The following is a 15172-nucleotide window of genomic DNA, read 5'->3' on the forward strand; positions in this document are numbered from 1 at the left end:
CATCATGTCTATGATACCATTAGGTAAAGTAGGAGCAGAGAAATAAATAATTGAATCCCTGGGGTGCAGTATGTTTCCAGAAAGGTGGTCTCACAACACATCTCTGGCTCATACTTCCACCTAGGCAATCCATGGGAACATCTGCCCCTGGATCGCAACTTTCACATGCAACTCTGATTTGAACTGCAAGGACACAAGCCCAAAATCCTCCCAAAGCAATCCTTTGAAGAGGGAAGGATCTGGACTTTCGAATTCATTCTCAAAGATGCCCTTCCCAGGATAATCTGATACCTTGAAATTTCACCCTGTTGCCAACCCAGTCTTGGATACTTAACACATCCCCAACTATCTGGCTTCCTGTGCCTCTAATTAGAGAGCCTTAGGATGCAGTATTAACTCTTCCCAAAGCTTTCTTTCATAGAAGGGCAAGGTCTAGACTTTCCATATGCTCTCAACTTTCTATCTACAGTTCTGATTGGTTTGAACTCCATAAGCAAGAGGCCCTTACTTTGGGTATCCTCTGGGGTTTCCTCTTCCTCTACTTTCCAGCTTCCTTTCATGAATTCTCATTAGATTGTCAGCTCCTTGAAGACAGAAACTATCTTGCTTTTTTTTCTTTCTTTTTTTTTCCTGTTATTTTCTTTGCCTGGGACATAGCAATCACTCATTGAATATGGAATAAAATCTCTTGTTCATTTTGAAGAAAACCTTCGATTTCTTTCCAAGTAATCTGGTTTATAAACCTTAGGTTATAGGATAAGTTTCACTTGTCCCAGTAAAAGAAAAAGAAGAATGCATTTATAAATGAGCATTTTAACCATTAATAAATTATTCCAGAGGATATTAACTCCTGCCTTCTAATAGTGGGTCCCATCTTCCTTCCTGACTAGTTTTGTAACTCAGAATAGAAATGGAGGGATAGGTCCATGTTGTTCCACATATATGTTTCTCTTTCTAGTACCTAAAGTCTCTCTTTCTAGTACCAGAAAAGCCAACTACCCAAGTTTGTTCCTCATCATCATGGCTTCATGTCACATTGCTTCTTTAAGCAACTAGTTCTAAGTTCAGCTGACTTCATCTTCACAACACCTCTTACACTCACATCCTCCTCTCTATTTCTACTCTGAGAAATACTAAGCCTAGACTAACTCCTTCTCTGCTCAGTTAGCCTTCATTCTCTCTCCAGCTAATTCATCTTTTATGTCTTTACCAGAATTTTATTCTTTTTATAATAGAAAATTGCTCCTTTGCTTAACTATCTCCCATGGATATTTTTTGTCTACTGATTAAAGTTCAAATGCCTTTTCCCCAGATTCAAAGCCTAATATACCAAACACTCTCCTTCCTTTCCACTCTCATCTTCACACAGTTTATTTTTTTTCCAGAAAAAATGGACTTTGTTCTGACCCTGTCATGTTCATTATACTCTTAAATCTTTATTTGTGCTTCTACTTAAACCTGGAATATATTTCTTCTTTTTGTCAGTTAAAATTCTATCTAACCTTTAAAACTGAACTCAAATATCACCTCCTCTAGGATCTGCCTTTTGTCTATTTAGTCACATGTCATCTTCACTCTTGGATCTGTTACATTACTGTGTCTTGTAACTCTTTAAAGTATGCATTTAATATTGTGTATTATAGCTCTCTGCATTGACATTGTGTACTACATTAAAATAGAAGTTCTATGAGGGCAGAAATTATGTATTATTTAAATTTGGTATTTCCCCTACGAAATAGCACAATACTCTGTACAAAGAAGGAATTTAAATATTATTAGTTATTATTGAAAAAGTTGGACAGGCAATATGGGGGTAACATTCTTCAGAGACCTTTCAAATTCAGATGAAGCCATTTGGACTTTCTGCTGTCAGAAGTGGGGAAATCAATTAAAAAAAAAACAGATAGCAAAGTGACATGATTAAAGTGACAATTTTAAAAAAGATTAATTCTGTGGTGATTGGGTAGTTAATTATAGAAAAAAGAGACAAGCAATGGGGGAATCAGGCAACTATTACAAAAATATAGTTCAAAGGAATATAGCTTCACACAAGAGTAGTTGCAAGAGAAATGGCAAAGAAGTGCTGGCTATGAAAAACAATCCAAATCAATTATTAAAAATGATTTAGTTTGTGAAATATGGGACAAGAACAAGGGATAAGTCAAGGATATCCCCCAAGTTCCATGTTCAGATGACTTAAGAAGTAATGGTATCATTGAAAAAAAAATAAGGAATTGAAGGGAATAGAAAATTTGGATAAGAGGAAATGATTCCTATCCTTGCCACTAGCATTGAGATGAAAGCAAGGCCAGACCTCTTTATAGAGCTTATTAAGAACACAAAAGCACTTGGAACCAAAAGTAATTTCTTAGATTTGAAAGGGAAGAGTTTCTGTTAATAAGGGCTTCAGGCAATTCTTTTAGGGCCTCTCACTGATAGTTTTAATGATATTGCAGCATTACAGTGCTTGAGAATATAACTGTTCACCACCTCTCTCTATAAGCAGAACTATAATATTAACAACTTTAATGAGATTAGTACCTATTTTGTCTTATTTTAAAGACCCTAAGAGGAGATTTTATGGTATCTTTTAGTAATCTATTCTAAAAAAAAAACCCTGCTATATTGGTTAGTATTACAATTTAGCTTTGTCTCTTAGGTCTCATTGTCAGAAATATATCTATAGACACAGACATAGAAATATCTATATCTATGTCTATAGATATATGAATTTCTTAAATCTAAGTAGCTTGACATCCGCAATTTCTTCTTAGCCTTCTCTAATCTGGCTTCTGAACTTGGTCTTCCACTGACAATACTTTCCTAAAGATAACTGATGATTTTCTCTGTACCAAACCCAATGACTTCTTCATCCTCATCTTCCTTCCCTCCTCTGTAATATATGATATCTACCGATGACAAACCAACCCAATAATCTTCTATTTTTTGAGTAACCATTTGGATTCTTTCTGGATTGCTGTGGCTAAATATCTAGCTTCTCCGAGTCTCTATTTACTCATCTATCAAATGGGTGTTAATACTTATGTTGGGTATCCCATAGAATCCATAGAAGATCATGGACTTAGAGCTGATCAGAAGCCTCTAAGGTTCTCTAGTTCAAGCATCTCATTTTATAGGTAAGAAAAGGGAGCTCAGCAGAGGTGGATGATGTGTTAAAGTTCACAAAAGTATAAGTTACAAGACCAGAAGTGAAATACCAATCTTCTTACTCTAACTTCGGGGATCTTTTCAACGTATGATGATAACGGTAAGGAAAGCTCTTTTGTAAACCTCTCAGTTATTAATATGGGGCATTGAGAAGGGAAACCTGATTCATTTGATGAGTTTCTTTCCTTCTATTTTATTCTTCCTTTCTTTCTTAGGCAGGTGGGTTAAGAACTTGATCAGGGTCATATAGCTACTTTGAGATCAAATTTGAACTCAGGTCCTCCTGACTTGAGGGGTGGTGTTCTATCCACTGCATACCTAGGTGCCCCAATTTGATGATTTTCTAAGGAGGTGACCCTTCATTTGGGACTTTGTATTTTCCATTGGCACCCTCACTGGGAGGACTGTGGTCAGCTCCTAATTCTGAGTACATGAGGATTCACATACACTCGATTCAATATGAATAATTAAGATTCAGTGACTGGGAAAGAAGAGTTTGGCTTGGGCTGCTGTGGTTTGGAACTATACATTCTTTCTTTGTCTTTGAAAAGAGGTCAGTTGCAAAGCTGATGATTTTCAGAAAGCTGAAATTCACTGGAAAAAAAGGAACCTTAAATGAATAAGTTCATAGATTTAGAGCTAGACCTCAGAGGCCATCTACGGCAATCCTCTCATTTTATGGATGAGGAAACTGAGATTCAATGAGTTAAGTAACTTGTTAGGAAATGGGTATCGAGCAGTAGTGATTTGATTTGTACAAAGTTCCTTTGACTCCAGAACTTTTGTTCTTTTCACTGGGCTGCCTCTAAACTGGCTTAAATCAGGAAACTGGAAGGATATATGTGGCCATGGAGTGAAAACTCTCACTTTTGAGCAAACTGTAAGAAAAGGAATACACATTCTGAGACTGTTAGTCTAGATGATTATATAGGTTCCTCAGAGGAAATTTACACAAGAGGGAAGAATGTGGTTTTGATTATTTATGAGCTGGGATGACTCCTTCTACTTTCTTTATGTGGGATGAAAAAACATTGTCCTGTACCAAATATGCATTGTTATCTTGAGTACTTGCATAGGAACCAAACATTTGTGGACAGGATAGAACCTGACTTTAAGTCCATGACTTGGATGTGTATCACATTGTCATTAGTAACCTCTGTTTCCTTCACTGGCATTTCCTCCAAACTCCTCCTCAATCTACCACTCTCGCTATGTTTTCTCTGACAGAGAGGTGCTCCCTCCTCATGGCTTCCACTTGGTTCATATACAACTTTAAATCTTTATTGCTGGTATATCCTTTTACCAAAATTCTATATATTGTCAAATACCTGCTTTTAGGCAAAGCTGATTAAAGATCAAACAGAAATAAAAATAAGATATCTCTGAAATTGTATTCTATAACATTTGGAAAATAAATTATTTTATAAGAATTTATAAGAATTCAATTTACTTGTAACCTTTCAGAGGGCACTAGATTAGTAAAGTGAGGCATCCTGCAATTGGAGGCTATAATTAGCATCCGGTTTAAAATCTGATTTTCATACCTTTACATAATCATAAATGCATCCCCGATAAAAACTGCTTGATTCTAGGAAAAATGTAGTGAAGGTCAGATTGATGATTTTGTTGATAGGGGCTATTATGGTCCATACACAGTTTAAGTTCTTGTCATATATGCCATCAGCATTGGAATCAGGAGAAGTAAAAGTGGAATTTGAATTTGTTAGAAAACCTCCACATCCATTCTGAGGTCCTATGGAAAAAAAAAAAAGAAAGAAACTCAATCATATGAAAACATTAAGGACTCAATATCTTTTACTCTCCATATTTGGAATTTAAGAAAATTTATTTTTTACATTTTTTCTGTCACTTTCTGATGATCATTACCAGAATGTTCACACAGGCTTAGAAAGGGGTGAAGATAAAATTTACTTTCTTTCCAGTCTGATTTTTCTTTTATTATCATGCACATGTTCTCTATTTCATCCCTTTTATCAGTCTGTATAGGAGATGATAAAAATCTTTTTTTGTGAACTAAGCCACAGCAATAGATCAAAGTCCTATAAAGTTATTTTTAAAAATCCTTATCAGGAACAAATGATGTCACCAAAGTATCTGATGACCAATGGGTAACAGGTTCAGTCCTCTTCTCCTCACTGATAGTAAGAAGATCAGAAGTCTGTTATATAGTTAATTTCAGATATCTTATAATCCACATATCCAAACAAATTTGGCTTTCCTCAGTGAAAAAAGGGGATTTGACTGAAAAGTGCAGAAAATTCAAGAACTCACTGTGCTTATTGTTTGCTTATGACCAAAATAACCCTCATTTACTTTGCTAAAGCAAAAGCCAGCCTTTAGAGCAATTCTTTCACAAGGCAACTCCCATATATCACTAAGGTCACACAAGATTCCTTGATAGAGGCCACACAGAGGGGTCGATTTATTGATTATCTGATAATTTCCTGACCATGGATATTATAGGAAGCTTGAAAGAGGTAGATATATGCTCATCAAAAGAATTCATCACTGTCATAGAAGATAGAAGATGTCAGTTCAGAGTTCAAATGGAAAAGGAATTCTCTATTAATGGTGAGGTCTTCCCTATACTCTTATTCCTAGGTAACATTATGCTAACTGCATCAAATCCTGGAATTTTGCAGAGTTTATTAAACTCAAACCAAAATCATCTAAAAGAGCTCAGTCTATGTGAGGAAAATCAAATGGATAAAGACTTTCTATTGGTAAACTATGTTATATAGTTGGATTGACAATACATATAGTTAGTCTATCATGGCATATGTCATTGATAGATGTTGCATATAGACAATAAACTGGTTCCAGAATTGAATTAGAAAAAGACAATTGATTGGATTATATTTGGAAAACTGTACAATGATTTAAATTATCTCTTCCCAGCTTTCTTTTGGAATGTAGTTATGAATTTTGTAATATCGCATCCTCCAAAGATTGAAAATCATGAGTCAGTCAGTAGGCACAGAGAGATGCAAGGTACATATAAAATAGAGTGCAGCACTTAACAAATGATGAAACATGAGCACAAAATTAAGGATATTAACTAAAAGGTATGTGCTCCAGAAAAAGAGATTAGCTAACTATGTCATAAATGAAAAGGCTGATAGGTAGCTAGCACACATGGTGTACTGGGCCCCAGTCAATGTCAAGAGATGAAGAGGGAAACCACAAAATCACAACACAGACCCCTGCAGAAGAGTTAGACAGGACATGGGGGCAAGAGTTGCATAGGACTAAAATGTGTAGATGAGTTATGCTCTGCATCACTGGAGAGAATGCTTATATTGATGATATCATGGATCCATTGAAATGCTAAATTAATAATTAATAAATAAGTACAGAATTATGTACCATATCATTGGAGAGAATGCTTACATTGATGATATTATGGAAAGATTAGGATGCTAAATTAATAATTAATAAATAAATATAGAGTTATGTTCCACATCACTGGAAAGAATGCTTACATTGATGATATCATGTATAAATGGGAGCACTGAATTAATAATTAATAAATAAATATAGTTATGTTCTGTACCATTGGACAGAATGCTTACATTGATGATATCATGGATCCACTGAAATACTAAAGTAATAATTAATAAATAAATACAGAGTTATGTACTGTATCATTGGAAAGAATGCTTACATTGATGATATCATGAATCATTTGAAATACTAAATTAATAAATTAGACAAACAAGATCAAAGTTTTCAGGGATTACAATATAATCTATCTTCTAAAATAGAGTTTTATATTGTAAAATAAAAATGGAGAATCTTCAAGATATATACTTTGCTACAAATATATAAACAGATATTTTGTATAACATCTGGATAGATATTTATATATAGATAAAGCTCCTGTTTAATAAGTATAACAATCTGCTCTGGCTCATGACCAGAATATAGGTTCCAGCTAGGGCAGATTTATTGGAAAAAGTATTGATAACCATATATATATACTATATATGACATCTATAGTATATATACTGATAAACATATAAATATATATATATGTGTATATATATGTATATATATATATATAATATATATATATATATATATATATACTATAAGCAACTATATAATGTCTGTAGGCTATGAATCTTATAGTTTATAACTAGCTGAAAAATAAAATATCACCACCTGAAGAGTATACCTGTCCTCCAGTAAAAGGAAGGTACCGAACACTAGAGGGTGTTGAAGTTCTGCACTATGCTCCCAGAAGGGAATAAAGCCCTCCCCCAACCTGGCGGGACACCCAATCCATGTCTCTTGGGCCAATGGATTGAGGCTACAGGTGCTCCAGTTAGTGGGTGAGACTGCTCTGTCAGGAGGTTCTAAGTCTGGTAACACTAGTCAGTCTGCACAGTCAGTGGTTTCCTGGAGCTAAAGCCAGTCCTGATGGCAGAGGCCCTGAGAGATTCTTGGACAGTCTCTCAGATCAAGTTCCTTGCTCAGGAAGCTAAGCCAGGTCCCACATTGCACAATATCATGCTCACATTTTTCTGTATAGAAAAACGGGCCGCCAGCACAGGGTCCTGATCAGCACAGCTGTGGGGAGTCTGAGGCCTTTGTTTGGGCTGTCCTAAATCCCAAGAGTCCTACTTTGGACAGATGTTGCCTAAAAATCATTAATTTTCAGCAAATAACTATTTATTTATCTGTCTACCTATCTTCTATTTATCTATGATATTTCTATTATTTATCTATCAACTATTATCTATTTATCACCTTTATGTATATAAACAGATATGTATGAATATATGTATATGTCTATGTATACATTGTATACTACAAATATGTATGTGTATATACATATTTATGTATGTATTATTACATATACTTATATATTGTGCATCAATTTATAGGGTTAAACATTAGATAACTTTAAAAAATTGTTAAGTTTACCTTAATTAGTGGTTAGTGGCAACTTAGTGTCACAGGAGATAAAGTGCTAGATTTGTAGTCAGCAAGACCTAAATTTGAATCCTTCCTTAGATACTTACTAACTTGTGACCTTGGGCAAACTGGCCTAATACTCTTAAGCTCAGTTTCCTGGTCTATGAAATGAGGATAATGAGGAAATTTACATATGTTGTGAGGTTCAAGTAAAAAAAATGCATTAATGTTTCACAAACCTTAAAGCCCTCTATAAATTCCAGTTATTATTATTATTATTATTATGGTACAAATATGTGTCTTTCTTAATGATCAGAACTATTCTATAATCAATAGATTTTGCTTTAGGTGGAAAGAGGATTTCTAGAATTTGGTCAACTAATAAGAGTAATAGACTCATCTTTAGTTATGAAATAATCATGTCCTTAAAAAGAGATGGGCAGTTAAGCAATGAAGATATTTAGCAATGTATGAGTATATGTGTGTATATGGTATGGTGTATGTATGTTCCGCCATTTTTCAGTTGTGTCTGATTGCTTATGATGTCATTTGGGCTTTCCTTGGCAAAGATACTGGAGTGTTTTGCCATTTTTCTCCTCCGGTTCATTTTACAGATGGGGAAACCGAGGCAGACAGGGTTAAGTGACTTGCCCAGGGTCACACTTCTTGTAAGGGACTGAGGCTTGATTTGAACTCAGGAAGATAAGTTTTCCTGACCCTGGGCGCAGTACTCTATGTACTATGTCACTACCTAGCTACTCATAGCTCATTTAGGCCAAGAAAATATATTCAGTTGAAATATTCAGATAATTAAAAACAAAAGTGATGAAAAGCTTTTTTTTAATTGCCCAATTGCCCAGTTCAGTTTTCAAGTTTTGACTCAGTCCCTGTGAATCCGATTGCAAAATGAGTATGACAACATTTATTCCACTGGGGCAGGAGTATAAATAAGGATGAATTAAAGGGCCGGTGAAGTTGGTTTCATATCCTAAAGGCTATAATAATGCCGTAGCATCACATTATTGGTGGTGGGGTTGGAGGAGACAGGGAAAGAGGGAAGCTGTGACAGTGGGAAAAATCAGCTCATCATTTAAGAAAATAATGTGCATTTAAGTACATCTTCTCGGCTGACATAAGATATGTCTTAACCTTGACATACTGGCACATTTAGAACTATAAATCTAGCCTCTGTCTAGTTACTAAGCATTTGTCCAACATCCAGACAGCTTCCATCCATCAACACTTCATCAGTCAGGAAGTGTCAGAGGCCTTAGCTAGGCAGGAGCTCAGTGGAGACACTAACCAAGGACCAATGTCACCTTGCCCTTCTGCTGGGGCTGGGAGAGATGCCCAAAAAAGGATTGGGCGCTTCCTTAGGAAAAGAAAATGTTTTCCCAGCATGGATCAATATGAAAACATGGGCTTCCAGTAACTCTTAAGGCCTAGTTCAGCTCTGCGCAATTACAAACTAATCACTTTATTTTCCTATACATGCTTTCCAGTGACAAAGTTGAAGAACAGAGGTAGGAATGAATCAGGTGTGGCAAATACTCCCTAAAAAATGAAAATACTTGTTTTATTTAAGAGGAGAAAAAAACAACTTGTTTCAGAGGAAAGTCATTATTTCAGAAGTAGTAAATTTTGACAAGTTTTCATAGACAGGCACTTTTGTAGGATGGATGTTACTGTACTGAGGGACATTGTACCTCCACTGGTTCAAGAATCCTTTACAATCCAACAGATGGCTAAGCACATTCACTGATAAAGATTCCTTTGGCTTTGGGCACTGCTCTAAATATCAGTGACCCATCTGCTTCCTTGTGCTGCAGTGGATTCAAGATTATACAGTAATGAACCCAAATGCATGGACGATGGAAAAAAAATGGCTTTTAAAATAAATGCTCTGTGCAAATGAAAGCAGCGTGGCGGGGGAGGAAGGGGAGTTCATTTTATACAGAGTAATATAAAAATTTTAGTGCACATTTAAGCTATTCAATATTATATATCTATATCGATATCATATTAATATAAATGATTATATATAAAATACCACATAATACATGTACATATATCTCTCTATATATACATAAACCCATACACATGCACATTATGCACCTGTATATGCATTGTACATCATACATTGTATATACTATATGTGTATATTGTTTATATGTATGTATGCATGCATTATATACATGTATATACATTGTACATCATACGGTGTGTACATATGTATATCCATACACACACTATATGTTATATACAGTGTACATATGCATTTGAAATACATGTGTGTACATATGTATATCCATACACACACTATACATTAGAAATACATGTGTGTATATACACACAGGTGTTTCTATTGCCTAATCTTTTAGAGTAGGATGTGATAAGGCTCTTCATAATGTCCTTTTACTCTTGAATCTATTAAAATGTGGATATTATCAATGCATAGTCGTCACAATATAGCCTTGTTCCAATAATTCTAGGAGTAAGGCTCTTAGATATGTTTATGCAGCATCGGTCAAATGATGCAAATCTCCCATTTTAAAGTTATCATATCTTTCTGGGCTTTCTCCTCTTTTAAAGTTATCTTTCTCCCATTTTAAAGTTATCATATTTTCCTGTGCTATTGAAAGGGCTATTTACAACTCTATATAAATAGGTAAAAATGCCAGGGAAAACAAAAGAAGCTACCAGATTTTTAAAAATTGAGACTCCTTTTAATTTAAACCCTAATATAATTCAGCTAGGTATAACTTAAAAATAACAACAATAACAATATTAGCTGGTAATTTATAGAACACTTCAAGGTGACAATGAACTCATTTGATCTTTACAACAAGCCAGTTAGGTAAGTAATACAGACATTTCTATTCCCATGTTCCAGATAAAGAAACAGGCTCCAACAAATCAAGTGGCCCATGATGGTCCAATTAATAAGTACTAAAACTGGGATTTGAGGCCAGGACTTTCCTGATCCCAAGTCACTGGATCGTTTCCATGACATCCAAATAGAGGAGATGATTAGAAAAGGTAGAAAAAGAAGGCAGTGATTTTATCAATGAATCCAGCTGACAAAAAAGGCCTTATAGTAAAGGACCACTTGTTATATGGGAAATTGAAGGCAAATTCATTTAATTTATTATATTTAATGTTTTAATTTGTTTGATTTCACGCTGAGGAAAAGTTATGGGTTATTCCCCAGAGCACTTCATAGAGCACCAGTACAAAGAGGGCATTCCATATGGCTGTTCCTTACTGAATCTGAGACTTCAGAAAAGACACACATACTCTTGTTTTCTTCAGAATCTATGCAGTCTTTATATGGACAAAGGGATTATCTATCATACTATCTTCTAGCCAAAGCCTCTAATTTCTCAATAATATCAAAGTAAGTGATCAATCAAATTCAAAGAGCCATTTATAAAAATGTTAGTTTCTTGTTGTTGACTCTAACTCCTGTGCCATTTAATGATCCCCTTAACCACTTTCGCTACCTTCCTATTTCCTTCAGGATAAAATACACATTCCAAGGATGGCACAGAAGATCTTCCACTATCTGGTCCAAGCCTTAGCTCATACCCCTCTCCTTCACATACACACCAGGGAGAATGGACTGATAGTGGCTCCCTAGTAATTTTCTGTATGTGTGCATATACCTTCCTCCCTGCATGTCATTCTGCTATGTGTCATCTCCTCCAGGAAGGTCTTCCTGATCCTCAGACTCACAGAGAAAAACTAGCTCTGTCTGGCTCTATTTCTCTCCGTGTGTCTCTGTCTTTCTTTCTGTTTCTCTTTTTGTATCTCTGTATGTGTCTCTGTCTCTATTTCTCTTTCCCTCCTCCTCCTCCTCTTTCTTCTCCTTCTCCTTCTCCTTCTCCTTCTCCTTCTCCTTCTCCTTCTTCTTCTTCTTCTTCTTCTTCTTCTTCTTCTTCTTCTTCCCAGAATCCTTATCTCATTGTCTACTTTGATTTTAACATATTCTACTTTCTGTCTTAAATATTCATGTCTATGTTTTGTTCGCCTCCCTCACTTTTTCTTTTGCTCCATTCTCACTCTCCATCTAGATTGTAAGCTCCTTAAGGTCAAGAACTGCAAGGTTTTTCATCATTGCATTCTCAGTGCTTATAATATTTTCCCAAGAAAAGGGTTTAATAAAATACTAATTGAGTCAATCTGAGTAGAATAGAATTGGTTTACACACCTCTCTCAACAACTGTAGGATACCTTTATAGCTATAATTTTTTGAATTCTGATAGTGGATTTTTAAGAATAGAATTGTCCTCCAGGAGGGCCACATCCTAGGGCACATAATTACTGACTCACATTGCTCATTCCTAATGACCAGCACAGAAACGTAGATATCTTGGTTCCAAACCAATGCTTAATGCATTTAGGCACAAATCCAGCTGGCTTTAGGGCTCCCGGGTCTTCCTGGAGACTAGAACCTGTACTTTATGACTTGCTGGCAATGCTGACAAAATGCTCAAACAATTAATGAATTCAGTGTGGGTGGGAAGCAGAAGGGGGGACACACTTCAGAAAAGGGTAGACTGTAATACAGGAAATGGCTGTGGACACATTTTTCCCCTCATTGTTAAATGAAATGTTGCATGCATGAAATCGTCTTCCTCTATTTTGATTAAAAAAATCTAAAGCAGCTCAGATTTTGGTAAACAGGGCCAAGGTCTTTGAAGATAAGGAGAAATGACATTTTTGCATCCACTGTCTCTGACCCAAATCTGCAATGCTAGGATTTCAGTGAGAATATCGAAATAGGAAGTTTCAATAGAATTAAATTGGACTCTATTTTCCCTGCTGTGAACAGAAGAGTTATAACACATGTTATACCTATGTGCAAAGGGGAATGAGCAAGGCGCCCAGCCCTCCCATTCAGCATGGTAGAATTTGGTAGAATTATGCAGAAGTTGGCAGCAGCCAAAGAAAATTCCCCCCTCAAAAAGGTGAAAGGTTACATCAATCATTTCTTATTTATTGCCTAGATGCAAGTTGCAATCAAATAAATACATGTCAGAGGAAATGCCCCCCCCATTTGAATTTATGGGGTCATGTCATTGAAGAAGCTTAGAGAAGTCTTAAATATGATATTGAGGCTTAAAGAGGTCAAGTCATCTGTCCCAAATCACACAGATAGGAAGAGGCAGAGTTGGGACTTAAACTCACATTCTTTCCCCTTGATTTATGATTATGGTTAATTTCATTCTGCTTTCAAATATACTGAATTGGCAGCAACATAGAAGAGTAACAGAAACTCTGGAGTTTGAGCGAGGAGAGAAGAAGGTTTTTATCCTATCTCTGATAATTGTTGCCTCTGTAGAACTGGGGTAAATTATTTAAACGTCTACAAATTTTATGAGAAAATGATTATTTGTGTGATCTGAACCTTCTAATATTGGGTGAAAACTAAATGAGATTATACATAAAGTCTATAAATTCAATGAAAATGGCAGTTCTCTTTTTTTCTCTCTCCTTTTTTAAAATAGTATTTTATTTTTACAAAAAACATGCAAAGATAATTTTAAATTCATCTTCGCAGAACCTTGTGTTTCAAACTTTTCTCCCTTTTTCTTCTCACCCTCTGCCCTAAGACAGCAAACAATCCAATATAGGTTAAACATATATAATTCTCCTAAACAGATTTCCATATTTGTCATGTTGTACAAGAAAAATCAGATCAAAAGGGAAAAAGACACGAGAAAGAAAAAAAAAAGCAAGCAAGCAAACAATAACAACAATAACAAAAAAGTGAAATACTATGTTTTGATCCACATTCAGTCTCCATAAATTTCTCTCTGGATGCAGTTGGCATTTTCCATCACGTCTGTTAGAATTGCCTTAAATCACCCCATTTTTGAAAAAAAGTTAAGTGATCACAATTGATCATCACATAATCTTGTTGTTGATGTGTATAGTATTCTCTTGGTTCTGCTCACTTCACTTAGCATAAATTCATGTAAATCTTTCTAAGCTTTTTTGAAATCAGTCTACTCATCATTTCTTATAGAACAACATTTCATTACATTCATATATCACAACTTATTCAGCTATCCCTTAACTGATGGACATCCACTCGATTTCCTAAAATAGTTCCCAAATTTTTTGGTAACAAGACATCTTTACAACAGTTAAAAGATTAATAAAGATCTCCCAAAGGGTTCTTATTAATGTGGGTTATATCTTTCAATATTTCTGTTAGAAATTGTCTTTATTATTATTAAATATTATTATTATAAAATAGTTTTGACATCCTGGACCCCTGAAAGGTTCTTGTTCCTAGACCAGCAATTGAGAACTACTGAAGTAATTTTTTAAATGGTTCCTATATGTAAGCACTGAAGTAGGACTTAGGGATCCAAGGACAAAAAAAAAAATGAGTCTCTACCAGAGAAGACAATTCATATTTATAAAAAGGCAGAGGTGATTGAGGGCCCATCAGTGGAGAAAGAGAAGGATCCATTGGCTGGTAGAAAAAGAGGAGAGAGCAGTGTCATAATAAGCAAGGGAGAAGGTAACATCCTGGGCCATTTTGTAAATCTTAAAGCACTACATAAATGCAAATATTCACAATGATGCTTTGAATCTGATAGAAAATATCCCTTGGCTTTGTCCCCTCTGACTCATTCGCTACTTCCACTATTCATGTGGTTAACATTGGATGGTTCTCCACCAAGAGGACAATAGGAAAATTGTCTGGCATAGAATTAAGGGGAGCCAGGCCTACAGAGCTAAAGAAAGGGGAAAGGATATGGGAAGAGAGGAAAAGAAGGAGGATAGTTTTAGTTTGAGTAGACTTGGGCTGCCAGGGAAAGGGATCAGCACTAAGGGGGGAAAATGAATTTGGGGAGCTGGAAAGTGAGTGATTCAGATCAAAGGGAATGAGTGCAGAAGGACTTTCTAAGTTGCATTCAGAATAACAACTATAATAATTATTTCACTACATGTACACTACTGTTCTAGCACTAGGGATATGGAGATGAAAAAAGGCACAGTTTTAGTGCTCATGAAATATACCTTTACTTAAGAAATTCCCAAGTGG

General features: G+C 35.4%; 1 protein-coding gene across 1 annotated transcript in view; it reads right to left on the reverse strand.

Moving 5' to 3' along the window:
- The window catches only part of CUBN (cubilin), a 282230-nt gene that overhangs the window by 13729 nt on the left and 253329 nt on the right, over positions 1–15172 (reverse strand). The window contains exon 59 of the mRNA XM_051963617.1: positions 4713–4921. Within this exon, the coding sequence (XP_051819577.1) occupies positions 4713–4921 (209 nt within the window). The remainder of the gene's footprint in view (positions 1–4712; positions 4922–15172) is intronic.

The sequence above is a fragment of the Antechinus flavipes genome, chromosome 5 (assembly GCF_016432865.1).
Source record: "Antechinus flavipes isolate AdamAnt ecotype Samford, QLD, Australia chromosome 5, AdamAnt_v2, whole genome shotgun sequence".
In the NCBI taxonomy this organism is placed as follows: domain Eukaryota; kingdom Metazoa; phylum Chordata; class Mammalia; order Dasyuromorphia; family Dasyuridae; genus Antechinus; species Antechinus flavipes.